Source organism: Eleutherodactylus coqui, chromosome 7 (assembly GCF_035609145.1).
Source record: "Eleutherodactylus coqui strain aEleCoq1 chromosome 7, aEleCoq1.hap1, whole genome shotgun sequence".
Lineage (NCBI taxonomy): Eukaryota > Metazoa > Chordata > Amphibia > Anura > Eleutherodactylidae > Eleutherodactylus > Eleutherodactylus coqui.
In genome coordinates this window covers 64791731-64818566 of record NC_089843.1, presented here as the reverse complement: position 1 = coordinate 64818566, position 26836 = coordinate 64791731, and the positions used below count along the sequence as shown (strand labels likewise).

At 42.9% G+C, this 26836-nt stretch overlaps 1 protein-coding gene across 7 annotated transcripts in view; it reads right to left on the bottom strand.

Annotated features, from left to right (window-relative positions):
• The window catches only part of APBB2 (amyloid beta precursor protein binding family B member 2), a 324093-nt gene that overhangs the window by 108661 nt on the left and 188596 nt on the right, over positions 1-26836 (bottom strand). For 5 of the 7 annotated variants that reach the window (XM_066573153.1, XM_066573149.1, XM_066573154.1 and 2 more), the window contains 3 exons: positions 8285-8347; positions 7509-7594; positions 5519-5579 (listed from right to left, as the gene is read on the bottom strand). In XM_066573153.1, the coding sequence (XP_066429250.1) occupies positions 5519-5579; positions 7509-7594; positions 8285-8347 (210 nt within the window). The remainder of the gene's footprint in view (positions 1-5518; positions 5580-7508; positions 7595-8284; positions 8348-26836) is intronic. The other 2 variants (XM_066573155.1, XM_066573156.1) reach the window with 1 other exon arrangement.

The window sequence follows — 26836 nt, the reverse complement described above, 5'->3', positions numbered from 1 at the left end:
AAATGGGGTTAAAAATGACCTTTTTACTTTAAATATATTTATTGTAAAAACATGATTAAAACAATCAGTTATTATTTAAAGACACAAGCACTTTAATGTTATGCAGCTCTATACATATTGTGTAACTGACCCTGAATAGATCACAAATTCACAGGAGAATGGCTCTTTCTGGAAAGCTGAAAGCAGTTGGATCTCACGATAGCGTATATAGTACTGACATTTTCTTTTAAGGCGGCCATTGACAGAAGTTATTTAAAGATCCTATCAGTGAATAGGTAATGGCGCTCTCCCGCTGCAGCACACCTGGGACAAGAGTTGTGGTTGGACGCTGGTATTCCTCTCATACTACAAGCTGCACTCTGTCCACTCCACGCTCCACTATCACTGCCCGTTCCTGGTCTCGGCCTGTAGAGCTCACACGCACTCCCATCACCTTTCTTAAAGGGCCAGTACGTACTCCCTAATTCTGTCCCCAGCCAATCCCGCTCCGCCTCTGGCTATTTTAGACATCCTGCCCTCATTGAGGATGCCTAAGCAATCAGTCTACATTAGCCATTGTGACAAAGCCTCCGTGTGTATATTCTTGTTTTTAACTTCTGACTAGAGATGAGCGAGTATACTCCCTAAAGGCAATTGTGGGGGAGAGCGGAGCGGAACGGAGGGGAGATCTCTCCCTCCCTCTCTCCCCCCAGCTCCCTCCTGCTGACAGCTGCTACTCACCGCTCCCCCGCGCCGGCACCCGAATGTTTCATCTCGAGCAGGCAGGTACTCCATAAAGGCAATGCTCGCTCGAGCAATTGCCTTTACTGAGTATACTCGCTCATCTCTACTTCTGACTATTCTAACCTCAGCACTAATTACAGGACTACACTATGACTTGCTGCCTGTGCTGATTATCTGCCTGGACTTCCCTTCTGCATCTGTGCCTCCTGCCCTGACCTTCGGCTGTCAAGCCACTATGTTCCAGTTCACACCACTAGGTAATTCACCTTAGCCCTGCACATCATCAGCAGCGACACCACTGGAACTATCTGCACAAGTAATGGCCTAAAGACCCTGCAGCAAAGACCAGATCCTGCTTGGAGGGGTCAAGAGTGAAAACTTGGGTTTCCTAGGTGCTGCTCTGCAGATAGCCCAAAGCCCAACTGGTGTGTGCCAAGATGTGTTCACATCCACCTGCTTGACAAAATATCTATGGCTATACCTACCTTCATTCCATTTTAGCGCAAAAGCTAAATATTATTGTAGCAGAAGTTTACTTATAGGATGCAAACAGCTCTGGGCCTGAAGGGTGAAGACATCCTAAGTATAGCTACAAGCCTGAACCATGCATACAGATAACAATGCTGGATAGGGCCTAGATCTGCTGCAGACGGTCCCCATAGTACCATGTCTGGGGTACTTTATCCGCACTACCGGCATTTCTACACCAGGTGATCCATGTCCAATCACAGCATCAGTCGTGGCTATAAAAAGCTGTATAATTACTGAAATAATCCCGGATTCTGTTCTCGTTTCTCTACACAATAATAAATTGGTTTATTTAAACCTGAAACATGGCGGCTGCTGCATTATTTATCTGCAGTTCCCTTCGTGGCTGTGAGTGGATTTTAATACTGTCTGTGGCATGCTGCCAATTCCTGGCTGCAAACAACCAATATTTAAGCACTGCAGTCCCTGTCATTGCCACAGGCTTTCCTACTGTCAGGACATCAAGCCCCAAAGACTGGAAGGAGATAGTTACAATGATCAGACCAACATACAATAACAATACACTGACTGCACCCGAGTTGGGGCAACAACCGGGCAGGCCATAAAGTAGAATAGAACATTTACAAATATTCTACTGAGGTTTATTTATTTTGGCTGGCTGTATGTTATCACTAGGATATCGCTACACCGTCATCAAAACTAAAGGAAGGATGAGAAGGAGCCTCCAGTCTCAGGGTCTGGTGATCTTTGGGATCTCTACTTTTGTATGCAGTAAAGGACTGTAGCAACATCTTCCCATAAAGAGATTGCAACATATAAGCTGCGGTACTTGCAAATGTCAAAAAAAGTGGTAAAAAGATAAATTTGCACCCATGTTTTTTGGACATTGGCCAGAATTGATCATCAAAGGAACTGCTGCTGCCACTGTTCTAGCACCCCCCCCCCCCTTCCCCTTCCAGCACAAAATATGCCAAATGTATCAAATTGTTGCATGATGTTAAATATGTTCCTACACATCTTACACCACCCACCTACTGGAGTGAGATTGCTCAAAAATTTTTGAGATGCTTTAAAATGTCTTTAATTCATAAATCTAAGACTACATTCACACGGGCGAGCGTGATATGGGGCTGAGACACTCCGACCAATATCATGCTTATAAAATTGCGATTCTGGATGTGAGCACAAGGTGTTTTTGCTTAAAAAACTCATCAACTCTCATCTATGTACTTGTGAATTTCATGCATGAAAAAAAAAAACGCAGGTATTTCTAACAGTTTTCAAAGGTAAAAAAAATCGCACTTGCATGCAAATTGCCTGCCATGCGAGTACAAGGCAATTTAAAAAAAAGATCCCATAGAAAACAATTGCTCATGTGAATAAACACATTGAAATCAATGTGTTATTAAAACATGGGGGTTCAATCCATATTGCTATCGGACAGAACTTGTGGGTGAAACTCACCAGTGTGAATACACCCTTAAAAACCTTACTCCACTCTACACCCGCTCCCTTTTGTAGACACTTTTTAAATGTGAAGCAAAAGCTGGTAACATCTGTTATTTTTGGCACATATCAGTAGTAAATTTGCCTAAATTGGAGGAACACCAGCAATAAATGTTTGCCTATGTGATCAGCAACAGAACTAAACTGAGGGTCAGATTGGGCAATGGGATAATGGAATATCTAAGGTCAAACATAGGAGGCTAGAACAGACTTCAATTAAGGACTGTGGTAATGACGACAAGGAACGGCCTGAGCCCCTCCATACCAGACTGGCCATTCTAGCTGGAGCACCTGCCTTGAAAAAGTTCACCTGCTGCAGGAGTAAAGTCCAAAAAGAACAAGCTATTGCAGCCGCTGAAGCCAAGCCACAGAGCACTAGAGAACTAGGCACAGAATACAGAACTCTGAGCACAGACCCACTGAGCGCTGACCAGATCACTAGAAGGATAATCGGCATCATCTGCAAAGAGTAGCCAGTGCAAATACCGCCACAGAGAAACTGATAGGCTGACTGGGCTAATAAGATAGATGATGGGACAAAGGGGAGATGTTATGTAGCAGCCGGTGTGCATGCACCAGCTGCTACATCACGTGGCCTGAATGTTGTAATGTCATCCTAAACCGGCACCAGTAATCAGGAAACCATGGCGCTGTTGGCATCATGACAATGGAAATCAAATTATTTGACTAACTAAACCCTAAATGTCTATATGGAATTTGTAAAGCGATGTTCGAAAGTGGAGCATTATACAGTAGCGTATGTGACACCGACCTAAGGCCATTTTTGATATCAGTTGGTACTATCAACTGTATAGTCTGCAGCCCTGCTGCATTATCACCAGCTCACAAAAGCTGGTGCAACGTGGGTTACTACGACATGGGTCACTACCAAAAGAGCTAAACATCGATACCAACATGAACGCTGCAGCTTTCCCTACTGCAAAACCTCGAGGTCTCAAGTTGCGGAAAAACTATTAGAGGCTTCATGCACTCATATTTTAAGTGAACTATAAAATCTCCCTCTCTTAATTTTTACTTCTTCTTCTCCCAGTCTCCATTGTGGTTATTTTTTGTAATTTTTTTTTAGTTATTTTTGTATTGCGGTAAAAATGGTGATGTAATGAGGTTTACTGCTGAGAAATACCGCATGAGTGTCAGTAATATCCTGCAGCCACAAGGTGGCAGACACAGCCCATACCGGCTGAGCAGTACGAGCAGCACATGAGAAATGTGCAATCAGTAGAGTCATATACTGTACATCATATACGACTTTTCATCTCATTTTATGTTACATTTTTTTCTAATACAGCAGATCTATTACTGCATCTCATCTGTAGATCTGGAGGAAGGCCATCATTATCTAGGAAATTCAGACTATATTAAAAAAGTCATTACAAACTTTTCTAAAATAGCAGTCCGTTTGAGAGTAAGGGATAATGTTGGAGGGGACAGACATTCATGTTCAGTAAATCGTTTATTCTAATGATAAAGTGGTACATGCATTCTGCATCATGATAGGATTTACCCATATAGGCCTGTTATAGGTGCTCCCAGAGGGGGGGCTGAATGGAATATATGTACAGTATATGGAATGTATCAGTCAATAAAGGCACTTCCAGAGGAAGCCACAAAAAAACCCAATGAGGTAGAAGCTAATTTTCCTCATTTTAGGAAAAAATCCTTCCTGATTCCAATCCGGCACTCAGAATATATGAGTATAACTTTACTACTAGAGATGAGCGAGCACCCAAATGCTCGGGTCCACGTTATTCGAGTTGAGCTTTTCGTAAAATTCGAGAGCTCTACTCGAGTAATGAATCCCATTGACTACAATAGAAGACTCGAGCATTTTTGTATGTGAGACACCGGGTGCCGAGCTTCTTTTTTTCTCTCTCACTCTCGCTCTCTCTTTTGCAATGAGTGAGGCTTTTAGGGAGTTTTTTCACTTGAGCCATTCTAAAAAGTCTCAAACTTTTCAAGTAGTCTCACTCCAGTGGCTGGGTGGCTTAAAAAGTAACTCCACATCTCGAGACATATTTAAAGCTGTGATACATTTATTAACATCATGTGACAGTACAATAAATTTGGTGTATTTTGTGCTAGATTGGGGGGAAAAAAGCATAGCAGAAAAGTTGCATCAAAAATTCCCCTAATGATAAATTCCCCTAACTGTGGTGCACTGCAACTTTGTAGGGTCAACGAAATAATGCAAACCCTAAAGGGCCCTTTATTTTGGTCGATTATCGCTCAAAGTTTGAACGAAACTGAGCAATAATCGTCCCGCGTAAATGCAAAAAAATCATTTACTATTCGTTCACTTCTATTCCTAAGTCTGGGAATTGGAATAATCCCCGGATCACCAACCCCATTCTGAAGTAATCAGTGACTATAACATGTAATCTTGTTACACTCAAGAAAGCTGTCCAAGCCCCTCTTATACTCTTTTATCTAGTTCGCCATCACCACATCCTCAGCCAGAGAGTTCCACAGTCTCGCTGCTCTTACAGTAAAGAGCCGCCTTCTATGTTGGTGATGAAACCTGCTTTCCTCTAGACACAGAGGGCGCCCCCTTGTTACAGTCACAGTCCCGGGTATAAACAGAGAGATCCCTATATTGTCCCCTGATATATCTGTACATAGTTATTAGGTCCAGATCAAATTGACTGCTGCTTGTTCTCTGCATGCCTGATATATATTGTCATTCTTTGAAGTTAGAAGCAAACATTACTTCTCTTATAGATCAAATACATCAAACCGGTAAATAGAATGAGCATATAGCAGTCACTGTGTCACCACTAACCTTGGCTTCGGGGTCGCTGTTGATGCTGGAGGAGTCATCTTCATCAGACTGAGGCCCATTTCTAAGGAAGACAACAATGTGAGAATGAGTGAAAACGCAGAATTATGAAACCAATGATTTCCAACAGTTTCCTTCACATTTGCGATGTGTTCACTCATGCGATGTTGCAAGAGAACAAAAATTGCATCATGTCCTATCTCTCTGTGTTTTGCGTATTTTTAATACCCCATGTTTTCCTCTGGAGTCCCCTTTTTATCACATCACAATGCCCGAACTTGCAATTTCCGTGTGATGCGATGCATTTTTAACATTAGAAAGTCCTATTGACTTTCACGCAAAAATATTGGGCAAAACTGTGCGAGAAAATCGCAAGTGGCGGCAATGTTTTTGTGAGAAAAAGCAGCGCCAATGTTCAAAAACTGTGGGAAAAATGTAGCGATTTTGCCGCAATTTTCTTGAGGCGATATCACGATCGCTAGTGTGAAGGAGCCCTAAGGGTTTATTTACACAGGCTTGAGCGATTTTGGTCCGTGAAAAACGGGTTGATTTCCATGAGTGTGTTATGTGCGCCTGACATCCATATGCATTGCATGTGTGCCTTTTTTCACATCCGTGAGTCATCTGTTTTTTTTCACATGCGCAAAAAAAAACAGAATTGCTTAAGCTTGACATCACTGATAATCGGAGTGCATTCAGATGCGATCTGTGTGTGCTTCGTTTTTTTTTTGCGCTTTTATTGACGTGAATGAAAATGGACAAGAATAGGACATGCTATGATTTTTTTTAAATAGGCCATTAGTCCATGTAATAAAAATTGCACGTGTGAAGAGGCCCATTTACTGCACTCAGTTACACACGTGGACCGCACACAGACCGAAAATACACCCGTATGAATAAGCCCCAATTTAATTAGATGATTTGGAGGAACCCGGGATTCTAAGGTTATTGGACTCTTCTAGTCAATGTTCAAATCCGTTAAAAATGATACATCGTAGCTAGAGATGAGCGAGTATACTGGCTAAGGCACATTACTGGAGCGAGTAGTGCCTTAGCCGAGTATCTCCCAGCTCGTCCCTAAAGATTTGAGGGCCGGCGCGGGTGACAGGTGAGTTGCGGCGGGGAGCAGGGGGGAGAGAGGGAGAGCGAGATCTCCCCTCCGTTCCTCCCCGCTCTCCCCCACTGCTCCCCACCCCCCGCCGGCCCCCAAATCTTTAGAGACGAGCGGGGAGATACTCGGCTAAGGCACTACTCGCTCAAGTAATGTGCCTTAGCGAGTATACTCGCTCATCTCTAATCGTAGTCGATTCTGTAAAATCCATGTGTATTTGTATATTATATCTCGTTTTGCGTCCAGCTCAGACGTGACACATATATATTTTCAACATGCATGAAAAACAAGAAAAGACAAACACATAAAAAGGGTTGTAAATAAAGATGCCACGTAAGGCCTCATTCACATCTGAGTTGGACGCTCCATTCAGAGGCTCCGATGCAGATCTGGTGTGAAATCAGCATGACAAGCCTCATTCCCATCCACCTTGGAAGCTCCGTTCAGAGACTCCAGCACACAGAATAGAATGCTGACATATATTGTTTGGGAACATTTTGGGTGGTATGAGTCTATCTGGTGTCGATTTGGTCCGGCATGTGCCAGATCTGGCAATTCTGGTATTTTTAATGTTCAGCTCTTATAATAGAGCAGAGCAATGGAAATTATATTGGAGGCCTCCTGCAGATGTGAATGAGGCCTAAGCAGACTGCAGTGTATCCCACTGCAGGGACCAAAAGTGATTGGCTGTAATCTGTTGGGTTTTCTAAACCACATTGGACAAATCATGAAGTTGCTAGTGTAGCGTTCTTAATTATAGATATCCATTGTACATATCTTCGCAGCTTCCTTAGTCCACAATATTCACATCTGCAGATCTCCTACACACGACGAGGCCCTTATTGCTATATTCAGTACACAAAGCGGCGATCCACTCCTTGCCTTAATTTTAAAGAGGCGTAGCGTAAGGTAGCTCCTTCAAACTCCTTTAGACTTGGATCCGGGTTGACCGTGGCAGCATGCAAATCCTACAGATAAACAGAGCTGACATTAGAATATAGTAGCCATCAATAGTCGCTCAATAAGACTGTGAAGAAAAGTGGGAGGTGAAGACAGTCGTCCATATTTACTAGGATTGAAATGCAACAGGATCATGTGTGGAAGCAAAGCAGAAGGAGGTCTATCCATCCAAAAGCCATATATGCCTTCCATGAGATATAGCTCGATGTGCGTATATTTTCATATATGTGCGTAATTCATCATGCGGTGGTAAATCTATGCTGTCGGATGTAGGAGCCCCAGTGGAATAACATTGCATGAGGAGATACTTATCTCATGTGACATAAAGAAGGCCATTTGATGAATAGGACCTACCACACAAGCCCCGGTTTGCATTGTAAATATGGCACAACATGTTTTCCCTCCAAGCGAAAGAAGCATACATAAGAGACTGGTTAACGGAAAAGGACATGCACTTTATGCTGGTGTGGTTGTGATCGTCTACTGGTCTGGCCAAGCAAGTAACAAGAGGAATGAACCATTGAGTCAAGAGTAAGAGTCATAGTGAAGAACTCCTGAGCGGGAGCGAGAGAGGCCTGCGCTTGCTTTGTTCTCTTCCGCCTGCTTTATGGATGGGAATTGTGAAAGTAACAGCCACTGCCATGCAAACGAAAAAAATCAAAGGTTACACACTGAAATGTCTCCGACCAGATACTTGCCTTCCAAATGTCAACATTTATCTTTCCCCCATTCAGAACAGCAAAATCACTCCATGGCTGTTTCTAGGCATACAATTATTCACAAGGTAGAAGCACATTCATAAAAAAAAGAAGGAAAAGGGGAATAAAACAAAACAAAACAAACACAAGACAATGTTGTTAGCAAATTCTTGTACAGGGTGAGTTCAGGATCAGCAGCGTTGCAATGGGGAATTATCACAAGACTTTACTGACATATGTTGTAGCCATTGTTCATCGATTCTAAGCAAAACCACATTCCTAGGACGCCCCCTTGTGCTCTACAGCAACATCCACCGCTGGCCTTCCTGCTTACACAAGCATCACTCTTTAACCCTTTCCAATCCAATTTGTATCCTGGTTTTCCTAGAGGGTTTACTCTTTTTCTGCTGTTATACAACAGCGCTATCTGCTGGCTAAAGCCAGTACTGCATGAGGTGACACTTTGGATAGGCTCCGACAGCAGATATACAGTAAGAGAACCCCGACGGGCGTCTTCCAACATCGGAGCTGTACAGCCTTAAATCATAATGTCTTCAGACGTCAGACAGTGGATTGGAAAGGGTTAATTGTGGGTCCTCTGAAACAAAGTAACGACTTACTTGACTCATCAGGTTGGCTTTGGAAATGTATACCATGAATCGTGTGGTTTTTTTAAAACTAATTCAAAGCAGATGGTGAAACATCTTCCAGGTTTCTAAACTGTTTTTAGTTTCTGATTGTAGATTTTTTTTGTTCTATTGTATGAACACGACTGTGACGGCGGCCATCTTTCCTGAGCTGCACAACACAGCATTTAGATATATGCTTTACAGCAGCCTCATAGGCCATTCAGACAATGGACAGGAGGGACACATTGACTTTTATTGGAGAGTGTTGTGGGCATCCTATGTGACCCGTTTAGAGATCATTGTGCAGGGAGGGGGAGGAGGTGAGCTGTGGGCATCACTTATTGTGAATGGTGGACCCTGGATTATCTTCGTATATGTTACCTTTCATTGTAATTCTAGCTCTCATGGTAATGAAATGATTACTGGTAGTTTTTTTTTTACAGAACAGGAAGCATCAGACGATATTAGACTTAGGTCCCTTTTAGACAAAAGGAGAAAATCCATAAAAATATGTTTACCGTAAAAATGTTATTTATACAGTAGGTCATTTTCTGATCTATGTTCACACGGCAGATTTGGTGTGGATTTTCCACACTGGAAAATCCTCACCAAAATTCATGTCCAAAACCATACAATTAGTGCAGATTTTGGGTGGATCAACATCAGACTTCATCACTTCAATTAAAAAGGTGAAATCTGCTGTGGATCCTTACCATAATTAGTATCAAATGATGCAGATTTTGGCTTGGATTTTGGTGTGGATTTGCACCAAAATCTGCTACATGTGAACTGATCCTAAAGGGCTTTTCCATTTTGTTAGATGGGTTGCCCAACAGCTGATCACAGGGTGCCCTGCCTTTGGGTCTTTCAACTACTACCGGTAGTTGTAATCTGTGGCACAGTTTAGTAGCAAGTGTTCAATTGTAGGCATCTGCAGCGCCACCACAGGTAAAACGATGCATTACATAATGCCTGCTGAAATCAATGGTCTGTCTGTGTAATGCATGGATGTGCTGGTCCTCCATAATAAGAGGTGATGCTCTTAGTTTGCTTCACCCTGAATGATAGACGCCTTCTTTTAACTCAGAAATTCCTAATAAAGTATTTGAAGATGATTTATTTTTAAGCGGACAACTCCTAAATGGATCCAGAAGAAATGTGGGAAAATAGATAGAAATATACCACATAGGATGAAGTAAGCAACCTTGGCAGAACATGGTACAGATATAGTAACCATTAACATGACTGGTGCATTGTTATAACTATAAAGTACTGCAATCTTGTAAATCAAGTTATAACACAATAGGTGTCAAGTTAACGTTTGCTACTTCTGTACAGCAGTACCTTCTACAAATTTACCAGAAACGGTTTCAGCTGAATTCACGCGGGTTAGTCGTGGCAGCTTAGTTTATTCAGGGGGCAAAGATTTGCTTTGATTGTATCTTCTATATGAAAAAAATCAGAAATGTAACATTTAAAGGGGTTGTCCCGCGAAACAAAGTGGGTCTATACACTTCTGTATGGCCATATTAATGCACTTTGTAATGTACATCGTGCATTAATTATGAGCCATACAGAAGTTATTCACTTACCTGTTCCGTTGCTGGCGTCCTCATCTCCATGGTGCCATCTAATTTTCAGCGTCTAATCACCCGATTAGACGCGCTTGCGCAGTCCGGTCTTCTCCCTTTCTGAATGGGGCCGCTCGTGCCGGAGAGCGGCTCCTCGTAGCTCCGCCCCGTCATGTGTGCCGATTCCAGCCAATCAGGAGGCTGGAATCGGCAATGGACCGCACGGTGCACCGCACGGTGCACCGTGGGTGAAGATCCCGGCGGCCATCTTACTTAGGTAAGTAAGAAGTCGCCGGAGCGCGGGGATTCGGGTAAGTACTGGCCGTTTTTTTTTTTTTTATTCCTGCATCGGGTTTGTCTCGCGCCGAACGGGGGGGCTATTGAAAAAAAAAAAAACCCGTTTCGGCGCAGGACAACCCCTTTAAGAAGCTCTACAAACCATATTCAGATATCTGCAAAGTGTTTGTATGCTCCTTAAAGGGAACCTGTCACCAGGTCGATACTGCACAAACCAGAGGCAGCATGAGCCCAGGACAGGTATGCACAGTATATGTATCACTCCGAAACGCTACAGTGTTTCAGAATAAACTCACTTTGAAGTTTGCCTGTTTGACTCAGGAACAAAGCCCTTGACTCGAAGAGGCAGACTGAGCCAGGGTCCCCCTGCCTGCATTATACTGACTGACAGCCCCTCTCCCTGCTTCTGTATAGGGAGTAGGAGCTGTCAGTCAACATGGGGAGAGCCCAGCATGGCCCACCTGCTTTCATCGAGAGCTAAATGAACATGCGGCAACATTGTGATCTCAAAGCTTCATGATAGTTTCCATTGACATTCATGTGCGGAACCAGTAATTCAAATTCTACTTGCTTTGTTTCATGGATGTTCAATTTAAATGATGTAATTTTAACATTAGTACATAGACTCAACTATAGAAAATAAAACTATAAAATACCCCTTACCACTTATATGTGGAGGTATGGCCATGTACAATATCTTTAGACCCTTTCTTTTTTTTGCACATTTTGCTATGTTGTAGCCTTGTGATACATTTTTAAAAAATCAAGTTTTCCCCCATCATTCTGCACTCAATACCCCATAATAACAAAGTGAGAACAGGATGTTAGAAATCTTCATGCATTTTTTTAAAATAAAAAACTAATATTTTGCATTGACTTAAAGGGGTTGTCCCGCGCCGAAACGGGTTTTTTTTTTTTCAACCCCCCCCCCCGTTCGGCGTGAGACAACCCCGATGCAGGGATGTACAGACAGCTTACCGGAGCGCTTACCTTAATCCCCGCGCTCCGGTGACTTCTATACTTACCTGTGAAGATGGCCGCCGGGAACCTCTTCCTCCGTGGACCGCAGCTCTTCTGTGCGGTCCACTGCCGATTCCAGCCTCCTGATTGGCTGGAATCGGCACGTGACGGGGCGGAGCTACACGGAGCCGCTCTCTGGCACGAGCGGCTCCATAGAAGACTGCTGAAGACCCGGACTGCGCAAGCGCGGCTAATTTGGCCATCGGAGGCCAAAAATTAGTCGGCACCATGGAGACGAGGACGCCAGCAACGGAGCAGGTAAGTAAAAAACTTTTTATAACTTCTGTATGGCTCATAATTAATGCACAATGTATATTACAAAGTGCATTATTATGGCCATACAGAAGTGTATAGACCCACTTGCTGCCTCGGGACAACCCCTTTAAGTAATCAGACCCTTTGGTATGACACTTGAAATTTAGCTCTAGGGGCCTCCCATTTCTCCTTGAGATGTTTCTACACCTTGATTGGAGTCACCTTTGGTAAATTCAGTTGACTGGACATAATTTTAAAAGACTCACTCCTGTCTATATAAGATCTTACAGCTCACAATGCATATCAGAGCCAAAACCAAGCCATGAGGAGGAAAGAAACCAATCCCACCAGAACCTTTGCCATAAGCTGAAACCCTCCGTTGGGTCCCCTTAAAAAGTAACGTTTATTGCTATGTAATATAGTATGTTAGAAAAGCAATGAATTAAAAAGATCAGAGTCTCAATGTAGTGTCAGTGAATGTAATACGAGAGACAAACCTGGTCTGAGAGAAACAATATCCTGCCTTGCTTATTATGCACAAACATCAAGATCACGATTAAGGCCCCCTGGCCACGGGCGAGACGGAATATCACTAGCGATATTCTGCCGCCGGGGATCAGGGGAGAGAAGTGACAGTTCTCTGCGGTGAGCCTATCTGACAGATAGGCTCACCGCGGAGGATCGTGGCAAAATCGCGGCATGCCGTGATTTGCGTCCCGCAAGCAGAGAACCGCTATGATTCTCTGCTCATGGACAGGGGGCTGCGCTTTCTATGGAAACGCTATGGAAAGCGTGCACTGCGATACTCGTCGCCGGATTATCGCTGCGAGTAACGCAATGCATGATCGTCCGTGGATAGAAGCCCTTACACTTGCTGCAAATGGTGCGCACTACCATGAGCCTTTGCAGGATAGACTACATGAGCCTCATGTAGTCCATCCTGCAAAAGCTTATCCTAGACTTAGTTTATCTGGCAGCATTTATCACACATGCTGGCAGTTCATGCAGGGATCTAATCACTTGCCATATCTTTAGCACATAGCAGTGTACTGCTGCATGGTAGCACGCACCAGCTGCAGCAAGTGTTAGTCGTGACCGTGATATTTGTGCATAATCAGCAAGGCAGGATAATGTTTCTCTTAGACCAGTTATGTCTAGTGTATTACATTCACTCACGCTACATTGGGACCCAACTGAGGGTTTCAGCTTATGGCAAAGGCTATGGTGGGATTGCTTTCAATTTAACCCTAGTGGGGCTTTTTATTTGCATTATAAGGAGTACAGAACTGAGTGTAGAGCTCAGAAACATTCTGGGCTTTATGACAAAGTGACCAGAAAGAAGCCTCTCCTCGGTAAAAGATACATGAAAGCCCACATGGAGTTTGCTAAAAAGCACCTAAAGATTCTCAGACTGTGAGACACAAGACTCTGGTCCAATGAAACCAAGATTGAATTTGTTGGCCTCAACTCTATATGTTATATCTAGAAAAAAAGCACCACCGATCGCCTGCCGAATACCATCCCTACAGTGAAGCCTGGTGGTGGCGGCATCATACTGTGGGACAGGGAGACCAGTCAGGGTTGATGGAAAGCTGAATGGAGCAAAGTACAGAGATATTCTTAATGAAACCCTGATCCAGAGAGCAAGAGACCTCATACTGGGCAGAAGATTCACCTTTCAACAAGACAATGACTCCAAGCACACAACCAGGACAACACATTATCCTGAGTGGCCCAGCCAGAGCTCTGACTTGAACCCAATTGAACATCTCTGGAGAGACCTAACAAGGTTTGTCCACATACGGCCCCCATCCAACTTGACAGAACTAGAGAGGATCTGCAAAGAAGAATGGCAGAAAATCGCCAAATTCAGGTGTGCAAACCTTGTGGCATCATTTCCAAGAAGACTGGAGGCTGCAATCACTGCCAAAGGTGCTACAACTAAGTACTGAGTACGGGGTGTGAATACTTGAGGCAATGCAAAAGGCTAGTTTTTTCTAAAAAAAAAAAAAGGAATAAAGATTTCTAACATCCTGTTCTCACTTTGTCATTATGGGGAACTGAGTGCAGAATGATGGGGAAAACTGTGGTTTTTTTTTTTATTTGCACAAGGCCACAACATAATAAAATGTAAAAAAAAAAGTGAATGGATGTCTAAAGACTTTCCCAATGCATTGTATATCCAAGCAGTCCACTCTCCAACTGCTCTTGGACTAGATGATGCTTGTGAGTTCCGATTAAACTTTAAGCTGTTTAACACACCAATTTAAAGGGGTTTTGTCATTAAAAAAAAATTCAATACTCGCCTATTCCTCCATAGGCAGACTCCTTACCACATCTTCTTCTTGCTGAGTTTCTCCAGTGCCCCGGGTCAGCTCACTGCAAGCCGTCTGGATTCTCTTCTCCTTGTTATGAAGTGTGCATTCCTCACTTTCTTCTTCTGGCAGGTCAGTGAAGGTCACGTCCCTGTGACGTAGCGTTCACTGGCTAGGAAGGAATGCTGATCTATTGCAGACAGCGGGCATGCACAGTCTCTGCAGTAGCTCGGCACTCCCTGCTAGGCTGTGAACTAGTGACGTAACATACATTGCCAGGCAGGAAGGAAACTTCCTGTGAATGTACGCTTCATCACAGGAAGCAGAGAAATCAGACAGCTGAAGGTGAGGTGACCCCCCGGACTGCAGGAGACAGGAGAAGATCAGTGAGGAGAAGATCTGGTAAGTAGGCTGACGGGGAAGGAATACGTAAGTATAGAATTTTTGTTTTTTAATGACAGAATCCCTTTAAGTAACGATTGTTTTAAAAGGTAACTAAACTTTCAGAAAACTTTGGATAATCTGAACCATATTCTTAGCATGCCACCAAATATCACAGTCAACAAAGCCGTAGCCAGTCCAGGTATTTGGCATGTTTATCTCAAGAACATCTAATGCAGCAAATGAAGCTCTTAGTTAGTTGCACCAGGTGTGCTTGACACAACATCTGATTTGCAAATATGTGCTCTTATGCGTGATTCTATGCAGGGTGTTGAATAATTCTGAGACTGCAATAGTCATTAAAAGTAGCATTTTGTGTTGAATTTGGAGAAAACGCGTTACGTTAGTGTGTTGAGCTATTTAAATACCGTAGTTCTTGTTTGATTCATTTGTTTTGCAAACAGCTGAAAGTTTGTAAATTTGACAAATAAACCTCTTTTGCAATGGGCGGTTGAAGAATTTTGATTGCAATTGTATATAGCAGTGGTAACTGGTATAGGAAGTCACTGACAGCTGGGGAGAATGAGGTACCAGAAAAAACAGAAGTGGGTAGAATAAAACCCAGCCCCCAAAAAGTAATATAGTCACCTCTCCCCACTATGTTCCATGCCACTGCTCGCTCCTTTTGTTTGTTTGCAGGCTGCAGTCCAGTTTCCGTCTTAGAACTCCTGTCCACGGACGATCTTGCATTGTCTTACTCGCGGCGATAATCCGGTTGCGAGTAACACAGTACACGCTTTCTATAGCGTTGCTATGGAAAGTGCAGCCCCCTGTCCACGAGCGGAGAATCATAGCGATTCTCCACTCATGGGATTCAAATCGCGGCATGCCGCGATTCTCTGTGGTGAGCCTATCTGTCAGATAGGCTCACCGCAGAGAATTGTCAGTTTTCTCCCCTGCTCCCCGGCGTCGGAATATTGCAAGCAATATTCTGCCTTGCCCGTAAACAGGTGGCCTTATTTGCTGAACTCTGTCATTGGCTGTAGCAGCCTGTAACAACCCATAAACAGCATGGGCCAGCCTGTAAATGTGACGTCATGGAGGAGACCCGGATCAGCGTCTGGGGACACAGCGGGGAGAGAGAAGGCGTGAGTATATTACTCTTTGTTGTTTTATGGCAGGGGAGCTGGGTTTATAGAAAAAAAATATCTCAGACAACCCCTTTAATTAAAAACTAACCGTTTTCCCATTAATCAATAGTACAAGCAAAAAAAAATAAAACTTTTGTATCATATCCTATTCGAGAATAATGCCTTTTTCCCAATTATTAAAGTTCTCTCCTCCTCCAACTATCTTTTGCACTAATCACTCACTCTCGATTCACTTGTAAAATCTGTACGCAGAAGTCTCTACACTGACAGATCAGGTTATATCCACTGCCTGCAAAAGTCTATAAAAAGGGGAAGAGAATAGAAAGTAGCTGCAGAGATTGAGGCCCAATCATATATGCCTCATCTCAGAGCTGGATTCACATCTACACTGCTCAGTACTGCTGTATAATGTCCTCCATGCTGCTGCTCTCTCAGAGGGTGTGCTACTGAGATACAGAGGAGCAGGATCTCCTCTTCTATGTGGAAAATGCATGGCAGACAACAAAATACCTTGTCTCCACCCTTCAGGGAAAACTTAAAATTAGAAAGTCATATAATGGACAGAAATAGTGTTATTTCTCACATAAAAACACATGGCAGCCTATTCTGATCAGTCATCTGAAAGGTTAGTTACGCTTTAATGCACAGCAGCACAGAGCAAGGTACTTCACTGCTATTAGACTACAGAACAGCGGCTGTGCACATGATGTGAGGCTTTAAGATCTAAGAATAACATGAGTATATTTCAGCACTTAGAGTATCACTGATTATGTTTGGATGCAAGAAAAGTGGATGACAACCAACATTACAATGTGTCAGAAAATGACACATGAAAAGGTATGGTGGAGATTGCCAGCCTTTCAGCAGAGAGATACAGCGCATTCCTTGTGCGCTCACACCTTATAATCTTATCTTTCAGGGCTTGCTGACAAGTTTTTTTATAAGAACATACAAGGAAGAATACGAGTCCGCTGCATCATATAGTCGCTTTAGTACTGTAGAATGTAACAGGTGACCGGGGGTGCTGGTGTGGGTAACCTCTTTTAGTATAGCAAGTCCCCAAATAACGAGTTGATCATGTTACATTCATTGTGCAATCTGTGTGTGAATATAGTATAGTGTACTGTAATCAGGTATAGTATATATGGTTAAGTATAGCCTATATAGCCTGTCTGCACAGGCCTTCACATATAACCAACCTTTATGCTGCTTCATATAAAGGGTGATTGTTCATTCTGCAGTTTAGCTGGTTGGAATCACTTTAGGAGATGCAATAAGAGCTATTATTTTGGCAGAAATGGCCCTCAAGATTGTTCACTTTTGACAGTAAGGTACATCTGTTAGTGTATTTACGCCTACTAAAAAACAGACAACTCCAATCATGACTGTTTACCATTTAAATGGCGCTGTCAATTCTGGTAGTAGCATTTATATGTCTCGATCGGAATTAAAATATCCTGAATGGCCCTGTTTAGGCATCACGGCAGACTGGGGGCCTTCTTAAGACTGCAATGAAAGTGTGCCTATTAAGACATGCCTGTGGCATGTCTTAATAGAATGACTGTCAAAATACAGTATGATGCAATACTGTACTATTGCAATATACTGTGCAAGCAGTCAAGTTCAAGTCTCCTAAGAGGACTAAAAAAAGTGACATAATTATGACAAACAATAAAAAATATTATCAGCATGCCCTTGCACTGAGACAGCTCTGTTCCCACAGCAGTGGCCAGGCTTGATATTCCAGGCGAAGTTCCCCATTGAAGTGAATGGGTGTAATACCAAACCTGGCCACTGCAGTGGGAATGGAGCTGTCTATTTCCTGCAGAAATCTGCACAGTACCCAGAAAACAGCTGATTGGAGGCAGTCTTGGGTGACTGGCCTGATAATAGGCTATGAAAAGTTTACAACTGAACAACCTCTAAGTATTTGACAGTGGGACAACCCCGTTAAAATACTAGTTTTTACTTTACTTTGCAGGCACAGTACAAGGGACTGTTGATGTCTGCTGTGTGCGATGCTTATATAGTACAGCAGTGGAGGCAGAGCGCAGGCATGTAGTAAAGGCTTATAGACCCATCAGCTATTCCAGCGTCACACAACTATTATCCCTGTCAGGACATATATATCCTCCATAGCATGACTGCCAGAGGACACAATGTCTGTATACAGCTATTATATCAAGCTGTATGGACAATTTGTATACACATGAAAAATTACCACCAAGTTTGTAGACTGCCTGTAACTACGACTTGCTGGGGGGCACAAGTAGACTTGTGTTATTACCAAAGCGGATTTCATGTTATGCCTCATTTAGGCAACTGACTAGTGATGGGAGACAGATGTTCACTGAAATGTGACAGTGATCATTTTGTCGCTGAATTTCCAAGTCAGCAAGCCGACATCCAGGACAAGAGACAGCCAATTATCATGGATGCTACTGAGACGAAGCACAACAACTCTATTGTATAAAGGGGAAATAAAGTGAAAACTGAGGTCTGGTTAATTAAGGCACACCAGGGGTGTAGTTGGAAGGGGGCTGACAGAGGGGGCCAAATACCGTATTTAGTGTAAGGCGGTTAGGGCTAAAGTGAAGAAAGGCCTGAGAGTTTTTGTTTTACAAAAGCTGGAGAGCCACATGTTTCAGATCACTACTAGCTTGACACACAAATACAGTATATTTAAAGTGGCCCTCTGATCTCGGGACAAAATTTGGAAGTAGTAATATTGGCTGCTGTTGACCCTTAGTGCCATTGTTCCTTGGATCTGCCAATTCCCATTATCTTCCAAGATGGGAACACAGCTCAAGTGTTCAACGGCTAGACTGAAAAGTGCGACAACCATCTAAACGTCGATGTCAGGAATTGAACAGGGGACCTCTAGCCCTTGATCAAGCTCCTCTTCCACCTGCTCCTCTGGAATTCTATTGAGACCTCCTGCTGCTGACCCCTGGCTTCCCTTCTGATTGTGCTACTCGCCTCATCCACCTGTACTGCTAACTGAGACTTCCCGCTGCTGATGGATCCATTCAGCCAGTGGGTGCTGTTTTCCTGCTTCATAATGGAGAAGGAAAACGAAACCTACAAGTTCTGATGTGAATGAGGCCTTAAATGGGTTTTCCAGTTACTGGACTACATTCCTATAGCGCCCATTGTGCTAAAACAACAAAAGGAGCAGTACTTACCCGTCCCCTGCCATTGTGATCCAGCCCTGCCGTCCTCCTGGTGTTTGTTGTGGAAGATGATGTCATTGGAAATAACCTAACTGCTGCAACCAGTCAGAGGCAGCAGCATCATCATTCCGAAATCCTGGCATCACGGCACCCAGGATGTGAGCGTTGATGCCAGGAGAACAAACGGTGATACTGCGGCCTCTGATTGGCTGCATCAGTCAGATGATTTCCAATGACATTGTCTTCCACAATAAACAATGGCAGGACAACGGGGCTACAGCGCTAGATCACGACGGCAAAGGATGGGTAAGTACTGCTGCTTTTGTTATTTTAGTACAGTGGGCGCTATGGGGAGAATGTTATCCTGTCAAATGGACAACCATTTTAATGCCCATTCTTTTGGTAGTAGCTACTTACACTGCTATGTGACTGGAATCATATTATGGCACTGCTACAATATGTGGTTGGCACAATAGTATGGGCACAGTAGGCACAACGGTATGGCAAATTTAGTGTTTCTGTTATTACTGCGCTGACTATTTGGCTTCTGTTTTCCCCAGGGCACTAAAGCATGGCATTACCACTATTTAGATACTACAAGGCCATAGAAAAGGGAAATCTGCTGCACTACTTTAGGTTGACTCTTCTAAGCAGGGGAGGGATAATATAGGGCGGAGCCAAGGTGGGTCATACATATGGACAACTGCATGCATTTCTATGTTTTCATGATGAATGCTTCTGAATTGGGCAGCTATGGGACGCAATAAGGATTTTATGGGGAAACTATTGCAATTAGTTTCAAGTTACACAATAGAGAATTCTATAGTCAAAGAACAAATAGCTGACAAGGATATTTCCCAAACCTAGAGGGTTAGAGAAAATATATATACCCGTGTGTGCGATAAAAGAAGATAAGAACATTGAGAAGCATTGCTAGCTGAACTGGAGTAACAGCTACAAGTGGTCTCCTCACATAAGTGCAGGGTGGTGTCTATGATGGCGCTCTCCAGGATAAAACCTCTGTATATGATAAAGATGAGTAGTACTGTCTGCAATTATTACATATTTATGCACAGAGGTTACCTTATGTAACCAAAGACCCCACAGCACCCCGTAATAATGAAGCAGATTGTGCGTTCTACTGCACCGTAATGCTGCCCATTAATACTTTATACACAAATGAAATATTTAAAAAAAAACTGTAAAAAGTTGAAACCGTCTCCAGTATTTTAAAGAATTTGTTTGAAATTATACTCCTGCCCTGGAAAAACTTTATAAGGGGAACGGCGCGAGTCTTCTGGCTGGTGAGCTTATAGTAATGATCTCAATATTACCGCGGACGTTCCATGTCTAATTACAGTGTCCCACATATTGCTTTCGTTAGCATTTCACTGAGAATTCTCATAAATTGTAAATAATGGATTCCAAGGGAGGACATATTCTCCGTGTGTTTAATTCACTTGAAGGAACTTCAATAATAAATATATTTCTATATCACTCTGTATATCCCTTCTATCTATCTCATATCTATAAAAATATATATATTGTTATTTGTATAGGGCCAACTTATACTGCACTGCTTTAGGGTAATTTACTACCTCCCTGCAAGCTCGTTACTCATTTTACTGACCTCAGAGGGATCAGTAAACCTACCGAGCCGGCTACCTGACCCACGTGGGAATTGAACTTGCAACCTTCAGGTCATGAGAGGGAGCTTAGGACTGGATTTGCTATAAAACTCTGCGCCATACAAGGCTCATAATATCTTACTATCTATCCATCTAGCTCCTCTCTCTCTCTCTCACTATCCATCTAGCTCCTCTCTCTCACTATCTATCTAGCTCCTCTCTCACTATCTATTTAGCTCCTCTCTCTCACTATCTAGCTCATCTCTCTCTCTCTCTCACTATCTATCTAGCTCCTCTCTCTCTCTCTCTCACTATCTATCTAGCTCCTCTCTCTCTCTCTCTCTCACTATCTATCTAGCTCCTCTCTCTCTATCTACTAGCTCCTCTCTCCCTCACTATCTATCTAGCTCCTCTCTCTCACTATCTATCTAGCTCCTCTCTCTCTATCTTTCTAGCTCCTCTCTCGCTCACTATCTATCTAGCTCCTCCCTCTCTCTCTCTCTCTCTCACTATCTATCTAGCTCCTCTCTCTCTCTCACACTATCTATCTAGCTCCTCTCTCACACTATCTATCTAGCTCCTCTCTCACACTATCTATCTAGCTCCTCTCTCTCTCACACTATCTATCTAGCTCCTCTCTCTCTCACTATCTATCTAGCTCCTCTCTCTCACACTATCCATCTAGCTCCTCTCTTTCTCACTATCCACTAGCTCCTCTCTCTCTCACACACACTATCTATCTAGCTCCTCTCTCTCTCTCACTATCTAGCTCCTCTCTCTCACTATCTATCTAGCTCCTCTCTCTCTCACACTATCTATCTAGCTCCTCTCTCTCTCTCACTATCTATCTAGCTCCTCTCTCTCACACTATCCATCTAGCTCCTCTCTCTCACACTATCCATCTAGCTCCTCTCTTTCTCACTATCCATCTAGCTCCTCTCTCTCTCTCACTATCTATCTAGCTCCTCTCTCTCACACTATCCATCTAGCTCCTCTCTTTCTCACTATCCATCTAGCTCCTCTCTCTCTCACTATCTATCTTGCTCCTCTCTCTCTCACACACTATCTAGCTCCTCTCTCTCTCACACTATCTATCTAGCTCCTCTCTCTCACTATCTATCTAGCTCCTCTCTCTCACTATCTATCTAGCTCCTCTCTCTCTCACTATCCACTAGCTCCTCTCTCTCTCTTTCTCTTTTGTTCCATTGTTATGGTTGATCGGTATATTTATGGTGCCAGGTTTCTCTGCCCGGGACATAAGAGCTTGGTGTTTGTCTATCACTTCTCACCCTTTGTCTATTGCTAGATTTACATGGCTGAGCCGATGTAATGAATGCCAATTGACACGCATTTTGTTTTATACAGGTTGAGAATTGGCTTATGGAGATGAACAATCGCTAACGTTGATCAGCGAGTGTTTTTATGCTCGCATGAACAAGCCAATCAGTCGATAAACGAGCGTTTGCTAGTTAGCCGGCTAATCACTGGTCTCTTTACACACCCCTGTTGTCAAATGAATGAGTGTTCTGAGGATCGCTCAGGCCCGACAATTGGCCTATATAAATGGAGCATTAGATCCTTGCACCAACTTCCCGCCCCATTATTTACAAAGGATATTTTTACAGGTCGGCTTAGAAGCCAACATACATTTCTATGGCAGAAATCCAATGCTGACCCTCATATCTCTGCCATAGATTTGATGTGTATGTGCAGCAGATCCACACAAGGATTTGCCCTATTATCATTCAATTAGGCTAATCTTCATTTTTTCTCTGCGGAATCCATGGAATAAGCAGCATGGCACCGGCACAGAGTGCTAAGGCAGCAGAATGCAGTCCTAAGCTCTCGCTCACAACCTGAAGGTTGCGAGTTCAATCCCCAAATGGTTCAGGTAGGCGGCTCAAGGTTGACTCAGCCTTCCATTCTTCTGAGGTCTGTGAAATGAGTACCCAGCTTGGTGGGGGGTAATAAATTAATTACGTGAAAGTGCTGTGGAATAAGTTGGCTCTATGCAAATAACGATATTTTATTTTATTTATTTCTGAAGCAGTGCTAAAAATCCACTTGTAAATTTTCCTTCACATTTGAATGGTATATAGACTGTCATCACATCTGTCAAATTTGAGAAAAATGAGTTCTCAAAGGGGATGACACCAACCAGGTCTCCATAGAAGCCACATAGTCTATGCTACATAAACCCTTGAGGTCTTATACTATTGACCATGAGAAACTTCATGTTTACCAAAATTTCCCTTCCAGAAGTGAAGTTTTATAGTGCCAACGGTTACTGTCATTGGCATCGAATGAAGTGTAATTGCACTTTTTAAAAATTCTTAACATGTCATATGGACATGTCAAAAGTATTGATCGCCGAGACCCCATCGGATCCCTAGAACGAGCCCGCTGAACCGTTTATCCAAGTGCTGTCACTGCTCGCGACTTGAAGGCAAGTCCATAGATCTTCTGTTGAGTTGGTCTTCAACTTGCAAGTTGTGACAGCCATTTGACGGGCGTTTCAGCTGGCTCGTTCTAGTGAACGGTTGATGTCTCAGCAGCCGGATGCCATCGATCAAAACTTTTGACGTGTCCCTATAATATGCCAAAAGTTTTTTAGAAAGTGCGGTTACATTTTAATTGATGGGAACTATTTGCACATTTTTGGTCCATCCCTATCATTTTCTCCCTAGTAATGATCGCTGTGAAGTGAAGGCGGTGATGTAGCCAGTTAATCTCCCTGAAATGTTCTGCGCTTATTTAAATATTTATCACCTAGCCTCCATTTTTTTCATGCATGACAGAGGATAACTTCAATCCACATTTATTTCAAATATTCAATCTGATGCCTCAAAGCGAATAAAATATTTATGACTCCAAAATTTGCATCTCTGCTTCATACAAGAATAATGTATTGGTGGCTGCACTTACATATTCACACTCAGGAGGGTAGAATGTTTATTTCATGTCCTATCACTTCCCTGCCTATATACAGACAACGTTGCCTATATGAATGAAGGACTTCCATCAGGAGGAAATGAAAGGTAGACACACAGAGTCAGAGGAAAGCCTTCTCTGGAGTCGGGACAAGTAAATATTTGATGCACCTTGTTTGTACACTGGAGATATAGAGCATCCCCTAAGGGTCCCTGTCACATTGTATCTGTCTAAACTAGTGTGGAATTAAAGAAGGAGTTGGTTTCATCTCACAGTCTTAATGGGACTATATAAGAGAACAAATATATCCTGGAGCCAGCAGTTTTGGGCAGGAGTTTTACCAAAGACTTTTTCTGCCTTCATACTATAGCTAGACTTTCGTTGATCTTGGTAGTTATAATGGGGTTTGCTGATATCAGTCCTGATCTGTCATTCCTCGACTCAACATTTTACGACCTTGTGCATACATACCCTGTTTCCCTGAAAATAAGACATACCCTGAAAATAAGACATAGCATAATTTTCCTGAATTTTTGAGGATGCAAAATGATTTTTCAGGCTTTTTGAGGATGCTTGAAATATAAGCCCCACTCCAAAATTAAGCCCTGCTAACAGTTAATTTAAAAAGTCACTTTAAATACTGTCCAGGCAGCTATACATGTAAAAAAGTTAAACCTTTTTGAACAAAAATTAATATAAGACACTGTCTTTTTTTCGGGGGAAACACGGTATTACTGCCTATATTAGTCAGCGAGGATAAACAGAGCTGAAAAGGTTGATTACTCCATGTAACACATTATTATTGATTTCAATGGGAAAACGGTTGGGTGAGGAAGCTGAAACACCCAACAGCCGTCCCAACAGTGATCGCTACTATGCTTTCACACAAGAGTGATCTTTGCTCCGGGAATGGAGGTGGAGCGGGTTAGGGATCGGTCCTGCTGGATTACCTCCATTCACCGCGAACAGGCAGTCGTTCACAGATGAATGACTGCCTATTTACACAGGCAGGTGAGCAATAATGTTATGGTCTACATGAAAGATCCGATCGGCAATTTATCACTGATCGTTCTTTCACTGCATGCGTTCATACTACACAATTATCATGCAAACCGCTCAGTCTAATAAGCGGTTTGCACGATAATCATGCTGTGTAACAGGGTCTTAGTTCCTGATGTCTTATGTTGCAAACATTTAGAAAATATCTATCAGTAGCCTTAAGCTTTGGGTTTGTGGCCAAAAATTATGCACTTATTATGCAATAAAACTTTTGATCTTTCCTTCTTTTTGTTTGCATAAAATCAGTAAATCTCATGAAGTACCATTAACATTTATTTATACACAAATAACACTAGGTAGCAACAATTTGTTTTGTTCCCAGGGATTTAACACTAGTTTTGTGTTGCATATCACTGCATGCATTACACCCAATCATGGCAGATTACAAACAAATGTGTCATAGTGCATGGGGCATGCATCTGTTTGTGGTTGCAAGTCTAGGGCGGCATTGAAATCTGAAGTATACTTTCTGTTGTCTGCAGAGAGAAATGCAAAGTCCTACATGTGGGTAAGAAAATTTAAAAAAGCACATACAGAATGGGAGGAATTGGGCTAAGCAGCAGCACATGTATACTAATGGGTATACTAATAGATTAGAGACTGAACATGAGCCAACAATGTGATGCTGCAGCAAAAAGGCAAACACAATTCTGGGATGTATTAAGAGAAGCACAGAGTCTAGATCACGTGAGGTCATTATCCCCCTCTACTCTTCCTTAGTCAGACCTCATCTGGAATACTGTGTCAAGTTCTGGGCACCCCACTTTAAAAAAGACATATACAAACTGGAGCAAGTTCAGAGAAGAGTTATCAAGATGGTGAGCGGTCTGCAAATCATGTCCTATGAGGAACGGTTAAAGGATCTGGGAATGTTTAGCTTGTGAAAAAAGAAGGCTGAGAGGAGACTTAAAGGGGTTGTCCCGAGGCAGCAAGTGGGTCTATACACTTCTGCATGGCCATAATAATGCACTTTGTAATGTACATTGTGCATTAATTATGAGCCATACAGAAGTTATAAAAAGTTTTATACTTACCTGCTCCGTTGCTGGCGTCCTCGTCTCCATGGTGCCGACTAATTTTCGCCCTCCGATGGCCAAATTAGCCGCGCTTGCGCAGTCCGGGTCTTCTTCTTTTCTGAATGGGGCTCCGTGTAGCTCCGTGTAGCTCCGCCCCGTCACGTGCCGATTCCAGCCAATCAGGAGGCTGGAATCGGCAATGGACCGCACAGAAGCCCTGCGGTCCATGGAGACAGAGGATCCCGGCGGCCATCTTCAGCAGGTGAGTATGAAGACGCCGGACCGCCGGGATTCAGGTAAGCGCTGTGCGGGTTGTTTTTTTAACCCCTGCAGCGGGGTTGTCTCGCGCCGAACGGGGGGGGGGTTTAAAAAAAAACAAAACCTGTTTCGGCGCGGGACAACCCCTTTAATAGCTGTCTACAAATATCTGAAGGGCTGTCACAGTGCAGAGGGATCAGCCCTATTCTCATTTGTGCTATTTCATCTGATAAAATGCTGGTGGGCATACTGGAAATACGATGTACCCTATTTTAGTCAATGGGGTCAGTTGGTTGCGGTTCAGTTCAGTCATAACATATTTCTGTACCCAGCCACGAATTTGTTTTCCTATTCTCATGACAGAAGAGGATTACATAATCCCCAAATGCAGAAGTGAACATACTGTAAGTCGGGGTGTTATATTTCTGATAAATAGTGAAGGCCTGGTAACTGAGGACTGAGTACAAAACCAATGTGTTATCTATACTAGACAGTATACTACTACTAATAATAATCTTTATTTGTATAGCGTCAACTTATTCCGCAGCGCTTATACTACAAGTCTGCAGTGGACCCTACACTAATGGGTCCCCGGAGGTGGATTGCTATAAATTCATTATAGTATGTGTAACCAAATTTGTGCATATAGAGAATGGGCACTCAGAGTACAATTGGGTGAGTAACATTTGATCCTATATTGGTTAGCATACTGACTTTTTTATATGAAATGTGGCATACAGTGGCACTGTGGTTGGCCAAGATGTTGAATATTAAAAATTCACATAAGATTAGCAAACAGCAGAACACTATTAAGATATCATAATGAAAAGGTACGCGAAAATCTAAAATCAAAAACACATAATTTACT